Source organism: Sceloporus occidentalis, unplaced genomic scaffold, assembly GCF_023333645.1.
Source record: "Sceloporus occidentalis isolate IW3139 unplaced genomic scaffold, rSceOcc1.0.p SCAF_4, whole genome shotgun sequence".
NCBI lineage: Eukaryota > Metazoa > Chordata > Lepidosauria > Squamata > Phrynosomatidae > Sceloporus > Sceloporus occidentalis.
The window spans coordinates 152,287,603-152,307,720 of NW_028316984.1; the positions used below are offsets into that span (position 1 = coordinate 152,287,603).

At 44.7% G+C, this 20,118-nt stretch overlaps 1 protein-coding gene across 4 annotated transcripts in view; it reads left to right on the forward strand.

The window, feature by feature from the left end:
* The first annotated feature begins 550 nt into the window (after positions 1–550).
* Positions 551–20,118, forward strand: part of LOC149314863 (RNA helicase aquarius) — an 82,386-nt gene continuing 62,818 nt past the window's right edge. For all 4 annotated transcript variants that reach the window (XM_089522024.1, XM_089522025.1, XM_089522027.1 and 1 more), the window contains exons 1-6: positions 551–693; positions 10,915–10,971; positions 11,438–11,478; positions 14,847–14,882; positions 16,460–16,580; positions 18,539–18,679. In XM_089522024.1, coding sequence (XP_089378150.1) covers positions 595–693; positions 10,915–10,971; positions 11,438–11,478; positions 14,847–14,882; positions 16,460–16,580; positions 18,539–18,679 — 495 coding nt within the window. In that variant the 5' untranslated portion in view covers positions 551–594. The remainder of the gene's footprint in view (positions 694–10,914; positions 10,972–11,437; positions 11,479–14,846; positions 14,883–16,459; positions 16,581–18,538; positions 18,680–20,118) is intronic.

Below are 20,118 nucleotides of genomic sequence, written 5' to 3' on the forward strand. Positions count from 1 at the left end.
TTTAGATGTAAAAAGGTGATTGTTTTGTTTGGCAACAGAAAAGCGGGGTATAAATAATGTTTTTATTGTTATTCTTTGTTTATTGAGTTCTCCGGGATCGCCATGTAAACCCACTGGGGTGACCTTGGTCAAGTCACACTCTCTCAGCCTCAAAGGATGGCAATGGCAAACCCTGCCTGAAGAAACCTGCCACAAAAGCCCCAGGATAGGTTTGCCTTAGGGTTGCCAGAAGTCATAAAGCACTTGAAGGCACACAACACACACAACGCCCTCAAAATGCTTCAGGGGCTATTGGGGGTGTGTGCATTTCCACAACAACAACAAAAGGACTGATAACACAGAGCTTCAACTGCATCTTATTCCCCCCCGGGGTCACATTAATGGCCGGAACGTTTGTGTCGGGGCCAAGTTGGTGGAGGGAAGGATTAATCAACCGGACCGGAAGTGCAACGGAGGCTGCTCCGGCCTGGATGGGCGGGACTATTCAGCGAGAGCAGGAGGGGGAGTGGCCGAGTCCAAGCGCAGCCCTGGGAGCGGGGGGGGGGGGGAGGTTTCCCAAGTCTCTCTCGTGGGCTCTTCCTCCCAGGGGCCAAAATGGCGGCGTCGGCAGCGGCGTCTTCGCAGGAGCCTCCTCTTCCTAAGAAGGTCGTGGCTCCCACCGTCTCCCAGATCAACGCGGAGTTCGTCACGCAGGTCAGGGACACCGCCTGGGCACCAGAAGGGCGCTTTCTTGCTCTGCCCTATGGATGTCTAGCTTCACGAGGCCTTTAGCCTTTCCTGGCAAAGAGCGCCGAAACAAATGGCAGGGCTGGCCCTTAGAGGGTCATTGGGAGACTCTTGGCCAAGGATTCCTCAAGGAATACCCCAGTGATCCTCTATGGGCAAGTATTCCCCTATGTCTCCCTATGGGCAAGTACTCCCCCATAGTTCCCTATGGGCAAGTACTCCCCCATAATTCCCTATGGGCAAGTACTCCCCCATAATTCCCTGTGGGCAAGTACTCCCCCATAATTCCCTGTGGGCAAGTACTCCCCCATAATTCCCTGTGGGCAAGTACTCCCCCATAATTCCCTGTGGGCAAGTACTCCCCCATAATTCCCTGTGGGCAAGTACTCCCCCATAATTCCCTATGGGCAAGTATTCCCCCATAATTCCCTATGGGCAAGTATTCCCCCATAATTCCCTATGGGCAAGTATTCCCCCATAATTCCCTATGGGCAAGTATTCCCCCATAATTCCCTATGGGCAAGTACTCCCCCATAATTCCCTATGGGCAAGTATTCCCCCATAATTCCCTATGGGCAAGTATTCCCCCATAATTCCCTATGGGCAAGTACTCCCCCATAATTCCCTATGGGCAAGTATTCCCCCATAATTCCCTGTGGGCAAGTACTCCCCCATAATTCCCTATGGGCAAGTACTCCCCCATAATTCCCTATGGGCAAGTACTCCCCCATAATTCCCTATGGGCAAGTATTCCCCTATGCTTCCCTATGGGCAAGTACTCCCCCATAATTCCCTATGGGCAAGTATTCCCCCATAATTCCCTATGGGCAAGTATTCCCCCATAATTCCCTATGGGCAAGTATTCCCCCATAATTCCCTATGGGCAAGTATTCCCCCATAATTCCCTATGGGCAAGTATTCCCCCATAATTCCCTATGGGCAAGTACTCCCCCATAATTCCCTATGGGCAAGTATTCCCCCATAATTCCCTATGGGCAAGTACTCCCCCATAATTCCCTATGGGCAAGTATTCCCCCATAATTCCCTATGGGCAAGTATTCCCCCATAATTCCCTATGGGCAAGTATTCCCCCATAATTCCCTATGGGCAAGTATTCCCCCATAATTCCCTATGGGCAAGTATTCCCCCATAATTCCCTATGGGCAAGTATTCCCCCATAATTCCCTATGGGCAAATATTTCCCCATAATTCCCTATGGGCAAGTACTCCCCCATAATTCCCTATGGGCAAGTACTCCCCCATAATTCCCTATGGGCAAGTATTCCCCTATGTCTCCCTATGGGCAAGTACTCCCCCATAATTCCCTATGGGCAAGTATTCCCCCATAATTCCCTATGGGCAAGTACTCCCCCATAATTCCCTATGGGCAAGTACTCCCCCATAATTCCCTATGGGCAAGTATTCCCCCATAATTCCCTATGGGCAAGTACTCCCCCATAATTCCCTATGGGCAAGTACTCCCCCATAATTCCCTATGGGCAAGTACTCCCCCATAATTCCCTATGGGCAAGTACTCCCCCATAATTCCCTATGGGCAAGTACTCCCCCATAATTCCCTATGGGCAAGTACTCCCCCATAATTCCCTATGGGCAAGTACTCCCCCATAATTCCCTGTGGGCAAGTACTCCCCCATAATTCCCTATGGGCAAGTATTCCCCCATAATTCCCTATGGGCAAGTACTCCCCCATAATTCCCTATGGGCAAGTATTCCCCCATAATTCCCTGTGGGCAAGTACTCCCCCATAATTCCCTATGGGCAAGTACTCCCCCATAATTCCCTATGGGCAAGTACTCCCCCATAATTCCCTATGGGCAAGTATTCCCCTATGCTTCCCTATGGGCAAGTACTCCCCCATAATTCCCTATGGGCAAGTGTTCCCCCATAATTCCCTATGGGCAAGTATTGCCCCATAATTCTCTATGGGCAAGTATTCCCCCATAATTCCCTATGGGCAAGTATTCCCCCATAATTCCCTATGGGCAAGTACTCCCCCATAATTCCCTATGGGCAAGTACTCCCCCATAATTCCCTATGGGCAAGTATTCCCCCATAATTCCCTATGGGCAAGTACTCCCCCATAATTCCCTATGGGCAAGTACTCCCCCATAATTCCCTATGGGCAAGTACTCCCCCATAATTCCCTATGGGCAAGTACTCCCCCATAATTCCCTATGGGCAAGTACTCCCCCATAATTCCCTATGGGCAAGTATTCCCCCATAATTCCCTATGGGCAAGTGTTCCCCCATAATTCCCTGTGGGCAAGTACTCCCCCATAATTCCCTATGGGCAAGTACTCCCCCATAATTCCCTATGAGCAAGTACTCCCCCATAATTCCCTATGGGCAAGTATTCCCCTATGCTTCCCTATGGGCAAGTACTCCCCCATAATTCCCTATGGGCAAGTGTTCCCCCATAATTCCCTATGGGCAAGTGTTCCCCCATAATTCTCTATGGGCAAGTATTCCCCCATAATTCCCTATGGGCAAGTATTCCCCCATAATTCCCTATGGGCAAGTACTCCCCCATAATTCCCTATGGGCAAGTATTCCCCCATAATTCCCTATGGGCAAGTATTCCCCCATAATTCCCTATGGGCAAGTGTTCCCCCATAATTCCCTATGGGCAAGTATTCCCCCATAATTCCCTATGGGCAAGTATTCCCCCATAATTCCCTATGGGCAAGTATTCCCCTATGTCTCCCTATGGGCAAGTATTCCCCCATAATTCCCTATGGGCAAGTATTCCCCTATGTCTCCCTATGGGCAAGTATTCCCCCATAATTCCCTATGGGCAAGTATTCCCCCATAATTCCCTATGGGCAAGTATTCCCCCATAATTCCCTATGGGCAAGTATTCCCCCATAATTCCCTATGGGCAAGTATTCCCCCATAATTCCCTATGGGCAAGTACTCCCCCATAATTCCCTATGGGCAAGTACTCCCCCATAATTCCCTATGGGCAAGTACTCCCCCATAATTCCCTATGGGCAAGTACTCCCCCATAATTCCCTATGGGCAAGTATTCCCCCATAATTCCCTATGGGCAAGTGTTCCCCCATAATTCCCTATGGGCAAGTATTCCCCCATAATTCCCTATGGGCAAGTGTTCCCCCATAATTCCCTATGGGCAAGTATTCCCCCATAATTCCCTATGGGCAAGTGTTCCCCCATAATTCCCTATGGGCAAGTATTCCCCCATAATTCCCTATGGGCAAGTGTTCCCCCATAATTCCCTATGGGCAAGTATTCCCCCATAATTCCCTATGGGCAAGTGTTCCCCCATAATTCCCTATGGGCAAGTACTCCCCCATAATTCCCTATGGGCAAGTGTTCCCCCATAATTCCCTATGGGCAAGTACTCCCCCATAATTCCCTATGGGCAAGTGTTCCCCCATAATTCCCTATGGGCAAGTACTCCCCCATAATTCCCTATGGGCAAGTGTTCCCCCATAATTCCCTATGGGCAAGTACTCCCCCATAATTCCCTATGGGCAAGTGTTCCCCCATAATTCCCTATGGGCAAGTACTCCCCCATAATTCCCTATGGGCAAGTGTTCCCCCATAATTCCCTATGGGCAAGTACTCCCCCATAATTCCCTATGGGCAAGTGTTCCCCCATAATTCCCTATGGGCAAGTGTTCCCCCATAATTCCCTATGGGCAAGTGTTCCCCCATAATTCCCTATGGGCAAGTGTTCCCCCATAATTCCCTATGGGCAAGTGTTCCCCCATAATTCCCTATGGGCAAGTGTTCCCCCATAATTCCCTATGGGCAAGTGTTCCCCCATAATTCCCTATGGGCAAGTGTTCCCCCATAATTCCCTATGGGCAAGTGTTCCCCCATAATTCCCTATGGGCAAGTGTTCCCCCATAATTCCCTGTGGGCAAGTGTTCCCCCATAATTCCCTGTGGGCAAGTGTTCCCCCATAATTCCCTGTGGGCAAGTGTTCCCCCATGATTCCCTGTGGGCAAGTGTTCCCCCATGATTCCCTGTGGGCAAGTGTTCCCCCATGATTCCCTGTGGGCAAGTGTTCCCCCATGATTCCCTGTGGGCAAGTGTTCCCCCATGATTCCCTGTGGGCAAGTGTTCCCCCATGATTCCCTGTGGGCAAGTGTTCCCCCATGATTCCCTGTGGGCAAGTGTTCCCCCATGATTCCCTGTGGGCAAGTGTTCCCCCATGATTCCCTGTGGGCAAGTGTTCCCCCATAATTCCCTGTGGGCAAGTGTTCCCCCATGATTCCCTGTGGGCAAGTGTTCCCCCATAATTCCCTGTGGGCAAGTGTTCCCCCATAATTCCCTGTGGGCAAGTGTTCCCCCATAATTCCCTGTGGGCAAGTGTTCCCCCATAATTCCCTGTGGGCAAGTGTTCCCCCATAATTCCCTGTGGGCAAGTGTTCCCCCATAATTCCCTGTGGGCAAGTGTTCCCCCATAATTCCCTGTGGGCAAGTGTTCCCCCATAATTCCCTGTGGGCAAGTGTTCCCCCATAATTCCCTGTGGGCAAGTGTTCCCCCATAATTCCCTGTGGGCAAGTGTTCCCCCATAATTCCCTGTGGGCAAGTGTTCCCCCATAATTCCCTGTGGGCAAGTGTTCCCCCATAATTCCCTGTGGGCAAGTGTTCCCCCATAATTCCCTGTGGGCAAGTGTTCCCCCATAATTCCCTGTGGGCAAGTACTCCCCCATAATTCCCTGTGGGCAAGTGTTCCCCCATAATTCCCTGTGGGCAAGTACTCCCCCATAATTCCCTGTGGGCAAGTGTTCCCCCATAATTCCCTGTGGGCAAGTACTCCCCCATAATTCCCTGTGGGCAAGTGTTCCCCCATAATTCCCTGTGGGCAAGTACTCCCCCATAATTCCCTGTGGGCAAGTGTTCCCCCATAATTCCCTGTGGGCAAGTACTCCCCCATAATTCCCTGTGGGCAAGTGTTCCCCCATAATTCCCTGTGGGCAAGTGTTCCCCCATAATTCCCTGTGGGCAAGTACTCCCCCATAATTCCCTGTGGGCAAGTGTTCCCCCATAATTCCCTGTGGGCAAGTACTCCCCCATAATTCCCTGTGGGCAAGTGTTCCCCCATAATTCCCTGTGGGCAAGTACTCCCCCATAATTCCCTGTGGGCAAGTACTCCCCCATAATTCCCTGTGGGCAAGTGTTCCCCCATAATTCCCTGTGGGCAAGTACTCCCCCATAATTCCCTGTGGGCAAGTGTTCCCCCATAATTCCCTGTGGGCAAGTGTTCCCCCATAATTCCCTGTGGGCAAGTGTTCCCCCATAATTCCCTGTGGGCAAGTGTTCCCCCATAATTCCCTGTGGGCAAGTACTCCCCCATAATTCCCTGTGGGCAAGTGTTCCCCCATAATTCCCTGTGGGCAAGTACTCCCCCATAATTCCCTATGGGCAAGTGTTCCCCCATAATTCCCTATGGGCAAGTGTTCCCCCATAATTCCCTATGGGCAAGTGTTCCCCCATAATTCCCTATGGGCAAGTGTTCCCCCATAATTCCCTATGGGCAAGTGTTCCCCCATAATTCCCTATGGGCAAGTGCTCCCCCATAATTCCCTATGGGCAAGTGTTCCCCCATAATTCCCTATGGGCAAGTGCTCCCCCATAATTCCCTATGGGCAAGTACTCCCCCATAATTCCCTATGGGCAAGTGCTCCCCCATAATTCCCTATGGGCAAGTACTCCCCCATAATTCCCTATGGGCAAGTGCTCCCCCATAATTCCCTATGGGCAAGTGTTCCCCCATAATTCCCTATGGGCAAGTGTTCCCCCATAATTCCCTATGGGCAAGTGTTCCCCCATAATTCCCTATGGGCAAGTGTTCCCCCATAATTCCCTATGGGCAAGTGTTCCCCCATAATTCCCTATGGGCAAGTGTTCCCCCATAATTCCCTATGGGCAAGTGTTCCCCCATAATTCCCTGTGGGCAAGTGTTCCCCCATAATTCCCTATGGGCAAGTGTTCCCCCATAATTCCCTGTGGGCAAGTGTTCCCCCATAATTCCCTATGGGCAAGTGTTCCCCCATAATTCCCTGTGGGCAAGTGTTCCCCCATAATTCCCTGTGGGCAAGTGTTCCCCCATAATTCCCTGTGGGCAAGTGTTCCCCCATAATTCCCTGTGGGCAAGTGTTCCCCCATAATTCCCTGTGGGCAAGTGTTCCCCCATAATTCCCTGTGGGCAAGTGTTCCCCCATAATTCCCTGTGGGCAAGTGTTCCCCCATAATTCCCTGTGGGCAAGTGTTCCCCCATAATTCCCTGTGGGCAAGTGTTCCCCCATAATTCCCTGTGGGCAAGTGTTCCCCCATAATTCCCTGTGGGCAAGTGTTCCCCCATAATTCCCTGTGGGCAAGTGTTCCCCCATAATTCCCTGTGGGCAAGTGTTCCCCCATAATTCCCTGTGGGCAAGTGTTCCCCCATAATTCCCTGTGGGCAAGTGTTCCCCCATAATTCCCTGTGGGCAAGTGTTCCCCCATAATTCCCTGTGGGCAAGTGTTCCCCCATAATTCCCTGTGGGCAAGTGTTCCCCCATAATTCCCTGTGGGCAAGTGTTCCCCCATAATTCCCTGTGGGCAAGTGTTCCCCCATAATTCCCTGTGGGCAAGTGTTCCCCCATAATTCCCTGTGGGCAAGTGTTCCCCCATAATTCCCTGTGGGCAAGTGTTCCCCCATAATTCCCTGTGGGCAAGTGTTCCCCCATAATTCCCTGTGGGCAAGTGTTCCCCCATAATTCCCTGTGGGCAAGTGTTCCCCCATAATTCCCTGTGGGCAAGTGTTCCCCCATAATTCCCTGTGGGCAAGTGTTCCCCCATAATTCCCTGTGGGCAAGTGTTCCCCCATAATTCCCTGTGGGCAAGTGTTCCCCCATAATTCCCTGTGGGCAAGTGTTCCCCCATAATTCCCTGTGGGCAAGTGTTCCCCCATAATTCCCTGTGGGCAAGTGTTCCCCCATAATTCCCTGTGGGCAAGTGTTCCCCCATAATTCCCTGTGGGCAAGTGTTCCCCCATAATTCCCTGTGGGCAAGTGTTCCCCCATAATTCCCTGTGGGCAAGTGTTCCCCCATAATTCCCTGTGGGCAAGTACTCCCCCATAATTCCCTGTGGGCAAGTGTTCCCCCATAATTCCCTGTGGGCAAGTACTCCCCCATAATTCCCTATGGGCAAGTATTCTCCTATGTCTCCCTGTGGGGAAGTATTCCTCTATGTTTCCCTAAGGGCAAGTATTCTCCAATGGTTCTCTATGGCAGTGGTTCTCAACCTTCCTAATGCCGTGACCCTTTATTATAGTTCCTCATGTTGTGGTGACCCCCAGCCATAAAATTATTTTCATTGCTATATGCAAATATGTGTTTTCCGATGGTCTTAGGCAACCCCTATGAAAGGGTCATTCGACCCCCAAAGGCAGGGGTAGGCAATCTTTTTGAGCCGGGGGCTGGGTTGCTGTCCCTCAGACAACTGGGGGGCCGAAATAAAAAATAAATAATTAAATAATTTTTTTTAAAAAAATTAAATATATAAATAAACCAGGACAAATGTAGGACAAAATTTTCAAATGGAAGACACTTTTTTTTTAAAAAAAAATGGAGGACACGTGAAAAAATTTGCTGATTTTTTAAAAAATGTTAATATAAATGCATGTTTCTGAGGCTTCTATAGACAATTGCCCCCCAAAGGCCCCGGCGGCAATCGGCGGCAGGACTGGGCTGGGGCCGGTCCCAAGGCCTTGCCGGGCCGCATCCGGCCCGCGGGCAGCAGGTTGCCTACCCCTGCCCAAAGGGGATCCTGACCCACAAGTTGGGAACCACTGCTCTATGGGCAAGTATGGTTTTCTTATGTACTGCCATTACTTTTAGTATGTCCTCATACTTGGGGAATGTCCTGGCCTCCGTCCGCCTGCACTCCTTTTTTGGGGGACGAGGCCTTCCCTGAAGGAGGGAAAGGCCAAACGGAAGGCTCTGGAGAAGGAGGGAATGGGGTCAGAGGGGGGCTTGAAGCTCCATGGAGAAGGGCTTCTAAGGGAAAGGGGCAGGCTCCTGGGATTTCTAGTTTTCCAAGGTCTTTAGCCTTCCCTGAAAATGAGGTCTGGTGTCTCAAAACTACACATCCCAGGGTCCTGTAGGAGAGAGTGTCAGACTGATTTGTTTCTATACCTCCTTGGGCCTCTATACTGGCCAGCAAAGCCCAAATAAATAAATACCCCCCCCCCCCCGGTGTGTCTGTACTGTATAAATAAAGCAGTTTGACACCGCTTTAACTGTCAAGGCTCCTTCCTACCGACTCCTGGGATGTGCAGTTTTGTGAGACACCTACACTCTTTGGCAGGGAAGGCTAAAGAACTTGTAAAACTAAAAATCCAGAGGATGGGGCGACAAAGTGGTGCCAAACTGCATTGTTTCTACAATGTGGACACTTTTTGTGCGTCTTTCCCCCTGGGTGTCGTTCCTTCCGTGGAGTCTCTGTGTGAGTGTGCGTTGCGTCATGGGTTCTCTTGGCAAGGTTTGTTCGGAACAGGTTTGCCCTTGGCTTCCCCTGAGGCTGAGAGTGTGTGACGTGCCCAAGGTCTCCCAGTGGGGATTCGAACCCTGGTCTCCAGAGTCACGGTCCATCACTCAAACCACTAGGCCACACTGAGAGAAAATTAAAAAGGAAAGATAACCAAGGAGTCAGAGAAGGGGAAGCTAAAGCCCAAAGCACACTTCAGAAATAATCCAGTTTGAGACTGCTTTAACTGCCCTGGCTCAGTTCCAGGGAATCCTGGGATTTGTAGTTTGTTGTGGCCCCAGAGCTGTCAGACAGAGAAGGCTAAATGTCTGACAAAACTATAGTTCCCTGATTTCCCTAGCATTGAGCCAAGGCGGTTAAAGCAATCTCAAACTGGATTATTTCTGCAATATGTTTTGGACCAAACACAGGACGTTTTACTTGGTCTGTGGTGGCTCTCCACTCCAATCCTGTGCTAAGAGAAAATCTCGGAAAAGTTAGCCTTTGGATGACAGGTCCCAGAAACTGTTACCCAATATGCTGGGTGGAGGATTCTGGGATTTGTAGCATCCCCCCCCCCCCGAGTAACTTTTTCTACCTGTAGAGGCAGAGTTTGTTGTTGGTAACAGCCTCTTGTCCAGGGTGACCAGATGTCCTCCTTTTCCGGGAGATGTCCTCCATCTCAACCTTCTGTCTTGGAGGAATTCCAGAATGCCTTGAGGAAGACTAAGAAGTAGGAATTTATATGTGTGTTTTTAGCTTTTATTTGGTCACGTCATCCCTTTTTTGTTTTGTTTTGTTAGTATTCTACATTTTACAGTTCCTTGTCTTCCTTTGAGTTAGGGTCGCCTTGCCCCTGTTCTCCATTGCTCTGCTCAGGTCTTGCTTCCCAGTGGCCTGTGACCTTCCTGATTGAGTCTATCCATCTGGTGTGTTATCTTTCTCTCTTTCTACTACTTTCTACCTTTCCTAATGTTATTGTCTTTTCTAATGAGTCGTGACTTCCCGTGATGTGGCTAAAGTACAACAGCCTCATTTAGACCATCTTGGCTTCCAGGGAGATTTCAGGCTTGATCTGTTCTAGGACCCATTTGTTTGTCTTCTTGGCTATCAACAGTATCCAAACACTCCGCTCCAGCACCACATCTCAAATGAGCTGATTTTCTTCTTACCTGCTTTCTTCACTGTCCAGCTCTCACATCTCTATACATGGTAATAGGGAATACATTGGCTTGAACGATTCTGACTTTAGTGCTCAGTTGTATGTTTTTACTCTGTCTACCTCTATGGCACCCTCCAAATGCTGTTGGTCTGCAACTCTCATCCTCCCTAGCCAATATAGCCAATGGTGCAGGATGGGAACTACAGCCCACCAAGATCTGGAGTTCAGAACAGTTTTGAAAGTTTAGAGAGTGGTTCCAAACTTTGGCCCTCCTGGTGTTTTGGACTTCCACCCAGCTTGGCAAACAGTCAGGAATTCTGGGAGCTGAAGTCCAGAAAATCTGGAGGACCAAAGTTTGGAAACCACTGGTTTAGAGCACCGCACCCTTAACGGTACTGTATACATTGGATATTATGAGACAGAAAGATTCTCACATTGTTCTGTGGATTGGAGAAAATATGGTAAAAGCTCGCTTGGATGTCCCTTTGCATATTTTAATGACATGGTCTTTTTTTCTTACAGTTGGCAAATAAGTACTGGGCCCCACGTGTCAAGAAAAAACTACCCTTTGAGTCAAAGGTAATAGCTTACTACATTGTTTAGTGCTTCTGTCTTATTTCAACAGTAAATGCTAGACGTTAATGAGAATATTGTTACAACTATTCAGAGATACCAGCTTTGATGCCAGCTTTCCCTGGCTTATTTGTACATTTTAAAATACTTTTGACTGCATTCTTTTTTAATTTTGAATTTATCATTATTGTTTATAAATACGAATACCTGTTGAAACAACTGTACCTTGATGTTTGTGTGCTTTAAAAAACAGTTTGATTTTTGATATTTTTCTCCTTTATTCTTGTTTCCCAGTAAATCCTTTTAACGTAGGATTTTAGTGAATAAAAATGTTAACATGAAGCATTACTATAGTATTAGTGTTGATGGTGACCTAATTTACGAGATTTTTTGCATATTTTTGGAAAAGAGGGGTTTAATATTACTAAAGCAGCAATTCTGGTGCATATCTAAACTTTCTCTCTTTTTCTAGGTTATTGAAGATGTATATGGAAAAGAAATTGTTAAATCAAAGTATGTACATTTCACTTTCTGTATTATATTCATATTGAAGAAATGTTTCCAAATTTATTTTTAAAAACTAAACTTGATGCTCTGAACTACGTAACTGTATAGTAGTCACTGTAAACTTTGGCGCGTTACACACCGCCATAAGGGACGTCCTTAGGACATCCCATTTTGAAAAAGGGGCATCTCTTCCAGACGCCCCTTACCCTATTACGGACAGAGTCCGTAACAAATGGCGGCAGCCATTCCACACAGCCGCCGCCATTTTGACATAGTGTGCTTTGGCACTTGTGTCGTCTCTTCCGAGTTGCTGGAAGGAGCGCGATTTTCGCGCTCCTTCTTTGCAACGTGGAGGAGTTGCGCGGTTTGGCTGCTGCAACTCCTCCGCGCTGCAACCGGCAGCGGCCCGAGACCGCCCCTTTTGGGCGGTCTGTAACGGGCCTGAGTGACATGTACTTCAGACTTCTTAGTATGATTAAAATGCCAGGGTAGCTGTGCTAACCATTAAATAGCACCAAAATGCATGCCCGAATTACTGACAGAAAAGAGGGGAAATTATAAGTGAGCATATTCAAATTCCAAATGTGAAGGGTTAGGTTGGAGAATGCCTCTTGGTACTTTCAGCTGAAAAATGCTCCTGAATAGGTCTGGCCCTACCATTACAATGGATCAAGGGAGGCGGCCTACTCAGGTAGTGGATGCTGGAAGTGACAGCAGGCACTTGACCCCTTCTCTGATTCTTCCCTCCAGTCTTATTTTTGTTTTGTGCAACACAGTCGAAAACACACACTACAGTGATAGCTTTATATGGTCAACCAGAAGATGCAGAAATTATTACACTACATTTCAAAACTTACTGACTTAGTGAACAGACAAAGATGGTTAAAAAAAATCACAGAGAAGAAGAAAAGTGATTGTGTCAGGGATCAGACAGGGGTCTTCAAGTCGGCATCTTCATTTTCAATATTATAGAGAGTGTATTTAGGCAGACAAAATGTTCAGGACTTGCTTCCAGAAAGAATCAGAGAAGTAACCGGAACAAAGGAAATAAAAGTGGCAGTAAAGTTTCAATTCTGCATTGTAACCATAAAATCTGCCCCTTTGAGTTCTGGTATGTCCTTTTTTTGTATAAAGTCAAAAGTCCCTGTGTTAGTAGAGTTGCCTGACCTCCACGGGAAGAGCTTGTACTCTCAGATCTGGAGAGGAACAAGTGTTGTGACAGGCAAACATGCTGTAGAAGCCCATTTAGATTTAGTAGTCAGTAAATAGGCTTTCTCCTGTGTCCTCATCAAACATGCCAATGATTGTGCCAAAGAACTTAAAACTCAAGCAGGCTCATAGACTAGAGATGTATGTGTGATAGGATGATCTTCCCCAAGGAGTAAGCAACTTCATAAGCTAGTTGTTTTACTTTAATAAATAGATAACTATATAAATAATTGTATTTCATGTTATCAATTTCCTGAATGTCCAAAGCTTAAGAAATTCTTACTGTGAATGTTGATTTTGATCTGCCTATGAAACAATACTGTTTACAATTTTGGGAGTTTGAGTAACCAGAATAGTAAATTCCAAGGCACTCTGGCCAGACACAGATTTGCAAACATAAAAAGAAAAGCCTTCACTTCGTGAACTAAGAGATGCTCAGATTGTATCCTCTCCAAAAGCTGGTTTACAGTTGTTCAGCAGTGGATTGCTTACGCTCCCAGCTTGTAACATACCGTATATACTCGACTATTAAGTCGACCTCATGTATAAGTCGAGAGCAAGTTTTGGGGCTAAAATTAGGGATTTTGATATAACCCGTGGATTAGTCGAGGGTAAAACTTAGGAGCATATAGCAAAGGATCTAAAGGTTGAAGCAAAGCAAAACAATGTCAGAGAACTTACAAAATTCCAGCAGACATAACTCTTTGTGCTTACTCTTAAGACTGGATGGATGAGAGAGTAGAGAAGTTCGGTGCTTCCAGGACAGATTATACTCTTGCTTTTCACCAGGAGATGGTTTCTCCTTTTAAATAGGAGTTAAGATACAGTACTTACATTGACCCATGAATAAATCGACTCAGGTTTTTTGGGTCAATTTTTTGACCTAAATGTCTAGACTTATAGATGAGTATATAGAGTAATAGAATAAATCACTCTGAGCAGCCTTCTGTATTGAAAGGAAAAGAATAAAACTGAAGTTTATGGAAGTTATTAGAAATTCTGTAAATGTGCTGCAAGGACTCTGGAATAACTGGATTAACATATTCAGGTACAAAACATACCTGTCTTAAGTACATTTCATAAGTACAGTTATGTACAAGTACAAGTATTGTCATAAGTAATAATAATAATTATTATTTATATGCCGCCTTTTCCCAGAGGAATCAAGGTGGATTACAGCAAAAACTATAATAAATACAAATAACAATAAAATCACATTTCAAAATCACAATATACATGATGTAGGGAGAATCATTATTATTAACCTTTATTTATAAAGCGCTGTAAATTTACACAGTGCTGTACATACAGTCTTTTTAATTAGACGGTTCCCTGCCCTCAGGCTTACAATCTAAAAAGACACCACACAAAAGGAGAAAGGAGTAGTAGTGGGGAAGGGGATGAAATGTCCCTTGCCTAATATCCACCGCTGCTGGCAGGTAATGTGGTGGTGGTGGTGATGATGATGATGATGATGATGATAATGATATTTATTTATACCCCGCTCTTCAGCCAAGGCAATCAGGGTGGCTTACAATTTGCTAATTAGACATTTCCCTGCCCTCAGGTTTACAATCTAAAAAAGACAAGACACAAAAGGAGAAGGGAATGACAGTAGGGAAGGGGGAAAGTCCAGCATATCTGCCCTCGGAGGCCTGTTGGAGCTGGCTTGCCTTCCTCTCCCTGAAGATGGTGGATAGAGGGAAGGTGAGAGAGGGCTCCGCTAAATAAAGGAGTCCATATTGTAACAATGATATGCCACAGCCTCCATTCATTACTGCCATGTCACTGGTGCCTCGCTCACAGGCATGTCTCCCCTCAAACAGCTGGGCTGGAGTGGTGTTCCTGGGCTGAAAGGTCTGTGAGCTGGCTTTTAAAGGTGCCTCTCTCACAGGCGCGCCTCCTCTCAAATAGCTGGGCTGGAGTGATGTTCAATTCTGTCTGCTGAACAGAAGTATCCCAACAGTTGTGCCAATGCAGCATATGAGATGAAATGTCAGTGTTGCAGTGTGAGATGTTCAAAAGTGTTCAAAAGTCCCAGTGTCTCTTAGGGGAATTAAATCAAGGCATTTGTGTTTGGATACAAATCACTGTATGGAAAACTGATATAGGCCAGAAAAGGTTTAATCTGTCTCCCCCCCCCCCCCCCCAATCTTTGATTTCAGATTTGCTATTCGGAAAATAATGCTTCTAGAATTTAGGTAAGTGTTTTTGAAGCAAGAAACACATTTTAATGTTTTTATTTTGTTTAAAAACAACAACAATGTGACATGGTGTAGTAACTCATACGCTAGAATGTTCCAGGTTCAAAATTGTCTATAGCCACAAACTAAGGGGACTTTTGCAAGACCCTATATCCCTGTCTTAATCTGCAGCACAGAGACATTAGTAATAAATATACCTTACAGGTAGTTGAAGGGATTGCTGAGGTAATTTTCAAGAAGCACTTTGTCTATTCTAAATCCTGACTAATGATTTATATGGTTTCTAAGATGAGAATGAAGCGCAGTAACACAATTGTGCGAAGCGCTGTAATTCATTCTTTCAGTTGCACGTCTCCTAAAATGTAAGCTGTACAGTTAACTTTGTACAGCCATCACGGACATGCTGGCTGGGGAAAATGTGAGCTGTAGTCTAAAACCTCTGCAGGGCACTAGGTTGGGGAAGTCAGTTCTATAGGAAATTTAGTATAACATCATGTACGCTTAACAGTAGAGTACATGAAAGCATTGGCGAAACTGGTGAAAATGAAATTTCCAACTATTTTTTTTTATCACTCATGGTCATGGATGATAATGAATCTGAGCCTAAACACAAGAGTTTGTTTTATAGCTCCATTGAAACTTTTGCTTTTGCATTAAATCTATAATGTGCAATTAACAGATGCTAACCCCTGATTAGTTACACTGAAGCACTTTTGATCTTCTTGTGAATGAAATAATAAAGTAGTCTGAAAAACCAATTAATTGGGCGTTTGGTGTGTCACAAAGAAACATTGATACTGAGTGCTTGGAAAAGGATGTTTTAATGGGAAATTTGAGCTATAAATACTGTAGAGAAAGGTGCATAGACAATTTTTATTGTTCAAAAGAACATTCTGAGCAGTTTTCCCTCTCTAGACCAATCTCTGCTGGTGGTGATAATAACCAGAAAAAGGAATTGGGTGGAAATGAGACACAGATAGAAAGGTTGTGCTTGGACTTGATAGAAAATTGTACGCATAAGACAAGAGAGTCTTATTTTTTGTGCACATTTTCACATACCAGGATCATGGCATTGTGGAACCATGCTTGCTTTTTTTGTAAGTGTCTATGGTGTTGGTGTGATTCCCCCCTTTCCCCATGTTTTATTTGCCATAGTATATGCCATTGTATAAACCAGATTTCTTTGGAGATTTCAGGAGGCAATGGGACTTCTGTTTTTGAGTACCAATGCAAATATCTATTGAAATCTGTCCCTCAGGTAGTGCAGATGTGTATTCTCTTCCCCCTGTACAATCAACATCAATTAGTGTTCAGCCTAATATAATGCTTGTACCAAGTAGATATAATACTTCTTCAACGAACAGAACCATCCACAGGGCTAATTCATCTGCCATGTTTGCTTAGACTGATTTAAATAGCCTGAGTAAGTTTTGCTGCAGAGGCTTGTATTGGAGAGGTAAAACTGAAAGCTGCTCATAAATCATGCTGATGGGTCTTATAGGTAATTATGCTTCTTATCCCCTGATGAGTGACACATATGGGTGGTAACGCTTTTGTCTTTTCACTGTTCACAGCCAGTACCTAGAAAATTACTTGTGGATGAATTATTCTCCTGAGGTGTCCAGCAAAGCTTATTTGATGTCAATCTGTTGTATGGTGAATGAAAAGTTCAGGGAGAACGTGCCAGCATGGGAGGTAATAGACATTAATTATTGCTAGCAGTAACTTTGATCCACTATTTGCAACTTTCACATTGCCCACTTAAAGTGTCATTGAATGTCAGAAGGTTCAATATTGGCTGTCATTGTGCTTCATCTGACATATTCTTGTGTACCCTTTTTAAACAATAGCATGCTCTGGTTGAAGAATAGCAGTGGACAGTTCAAACACTTCACATTGGAAGAAACATCAGCATGAAACAAATTGTTTTAGTGATTGAGGTGTTCCCTCTGTATTGTTGCTGGACACAAATGCAGTCATTAAATGGTGCATTTTTAAAATGATTTCTAAATATAAGGGCAAGAGAACTTGTCATTTATGTAAGATGGCTTCATTGAAACTTCACGAGGCTCATCTTAGGGACATTTTTACATCCCAAAGTGGCTAATTTCTAAGCCTCATGGTTCCATTTTGTGTCACTCCATTAACTCTGAAAGAGATGTGATGGGCAGGGAGAATGGTGACCAGGGTAGGAGGGAAGGGAATGAAGCAGCAAGCACAATAGTACTTTTAAAAGTACTGCTTTTTTGCAGTGAGCTCTTGGTTTCTTCTCAGGGGCAACCCACATGAGAATGTTCTCTATCCACTACTGATGGTGATTGTGTCAGTATAAGAGCCAGTGCTCCTTTTTCAACCAGTGAAGGGAGACATCAACCAGTGAAGGGGAGACATCCTTATGTGGGTTCTTCCTTTTCACATATTATGTCATCCCACTGCTGAAAATGCATGCAGTAAGAACTAATGTTCCCTGTTCTTCCAAATACTTAAATAGCATGTATTTGGGACCAAACATTGTTTATTAAGAATCTACTCATAACAGATATCATGAACCTTCCACATTTGTTATTTTGCAAAGTTGTTTCTGCTTAAACTCTCAACATATTAGTTACTTAGAAGTAATATATGCTGAAACCGTAGTTGCTTCTGAGAAATTACATTTTTGGTCAAGCTGCAAACCAAACAAGTATACTAATAATAAACATCAACTATTGACAGCAGTAACTGATCCACAATTTGCAATATCCACATAATAATGATAATGATAGCAGCAGCAGCAGTGGTTTGTTTGTAGTTGTTTTTTTGTATCCCACCTTTCCCTCCAATTTGGGATTCAAGGCTACTTAGAAAGGTTAAAAACAAGTCCAGCTTCAAAATTCATAACATACAAAATAGAAACAGAATTAAAATCAGCTAAAAGTAAGAATTTTAAATGAAGGATTTCCACTAATGACAAGAATATTTTGAGATCACTGAAGGCTTATTATGTTGTCCAAAGGTATAATCGTTGTATTCTGCACAACCTGCTTCTGCAGCATCTAGATATGGGGAGGTATTGACCCAAAAAATTAAATTATTTATTTACTTTATATGTCTCTTGGTATGGATCCAGTGTTAATGTGGTCACAGTGGTATAATCATTTTCTCTTGTCAGAAAAGATAAATCACTGTATTTCCTACTGTGTAATAACATTTTAAAAACCTGAATGCATCATGGAACAATCAACACATTTGCTTTCATGTATAGTCCTTTAAATCTGTGTTCCAGTTCTCACCTGTCCAAGAAGGAGTGAGATTGTGTCCACTGGGTCACTGTCTGTGCATCTGCTTGTCCTTCCCTTGCTCTCCATGTGTTCAGAAGATACTGAGAGATGTGTACCTGCACACATGTCATATCTGCAAACAAATTCCAATTGTCTCAGCTAGCGTCAGACTCATAGATTCATTGAGACTTAATTAACTAGTCAGCATGCCCGTCTTCCTCTAAATACATGGTGGTCATTGATGGGGGACAACAGGCACTATCCGACTCCAAGCATTTACTTTGTATGTGGATGTAATGGTGAGAACAGAGTCAATAACTCTCCTTGACTTTCTTTTCTCCTAAATGATGTTCCACTTGAACTACTTGCTGATCTTTTTGGTCTTCCACTTAGACCTTCAAAAAGAAGCCAGAGCACTTCCCATTCTTTTTCAAGCGTGTGCTGGATGCTTCCTTGGTTGAGAATGACAGTGAATTTTCTCTCCAAGAACAGACAATACTCTTACTCTTCCTTGATCACTGCTTCAACAGTTTGGTAAGCATATTTGCTGAGTTTATTATTGTTGCAGTTTGCCATCTTTCTCACACCATGGATTAGTGCCTGTTGCACTTCTTGCTGGAGTCTTCTTCTCTGTTAGCCTTTCCCACCTATACAGCATGCTGTTGTACCGTTCCATGCTCAGTGGTCACAGTTTTTGTTTGGGTTGGTGTTTGTTTTTGTTTTTATCAAGGAACTCTGTCACATCTATCATTTAGCAAGTTAAGATTGCAAAAGCCTCTGTAAGACAGGGATGGGACCCATACAACCCTCCAGACATTGTTGCAACTTTTGTTGGCTCTAGCTAATGCAGCCAACTTCTGGAGGACCATAAGCTGCCAACTCCTGATACAGAGGCATTCTCAGCAGTTGCTCCTCTGCTACAGATTTCCTTTTCTTTGAAACACATTAAGAGTGTAGATTTGGGCATATTTTGGAGGTGTGACAAGCTCTCTTTTGGGCAGTTATGCAGTGGTCAGGGCCAGGATGTAGGAATATGTTAATGCAAGTGAGACTTGTCAGGGATGTTTTAATTTCATTTTACAGCCTGTTCACCATATGATATGGGGTGTTTGTTTTTTTAAAAAACTTTAATTGAAAATTTATGATTACTTAAAAGGCTGCTCTGAAGTGATCTCAGCAAAATTGCAGAATCAAACAACCTCTTTCCACAATGGACTATTTGTTACAGTGAAGTTACAAATACAATGAACAATATAACCCTTGGACCTACAACAAGATGTTTCTTTGAGAAGGAGAGCCAGCTGTACCTTCCTTCAACCTATTTCATTCCACTTTGCCCCCTGCCTAGTTAACACGCCTAGTCCTAATTGACTCTTTTGTTGCCATTGTTAGTCATTTTTTCCTAGATCTTCTTTCTGTGAGTTCAAATACCGGAATTTCCCAGGCATCCTGATAATCTCCCTGGTAGTTCAGCAAACATGTTTTAGCTACATTCTCATCATAATGCACATCAGTTTGCAGATTATGATAGGTCAAGATGCATGTTTCACTTTCTATCTCTGTCAAGAAATGGTGGATTATAAATCTGAATTATAAACAGATAGCTTCTGAAATGTGGCAGTTTTCTTGCGTAGCATACTTTATTTGAATAAATCAGGAAGCTCTTTTTTTATTAACCAGGCTGCTCATAGTGTATTTGCCATTTATGGTAGCTCAGCAAGGCCTCAGTAAGTCTTTGTTGTTTGCTTGTTTGCCAGCAAAAGAATTTAAAGGCCACAATTTATGTTTGTTGAGATGCATTGAACGTTACAGGTCACAATTTTTATGTTTATTATATATTACTGAACCTGCAAGCAGATTTCTGTTATGAATCCTCTCAAAAGTTCTTTTGGGTGTTGGAGTATAGAAAATACTGAAATTTTTTAGTTCAGAGTACTTACTGTTCTAATTTTTTGTTGTGGATTTTCAAGTAG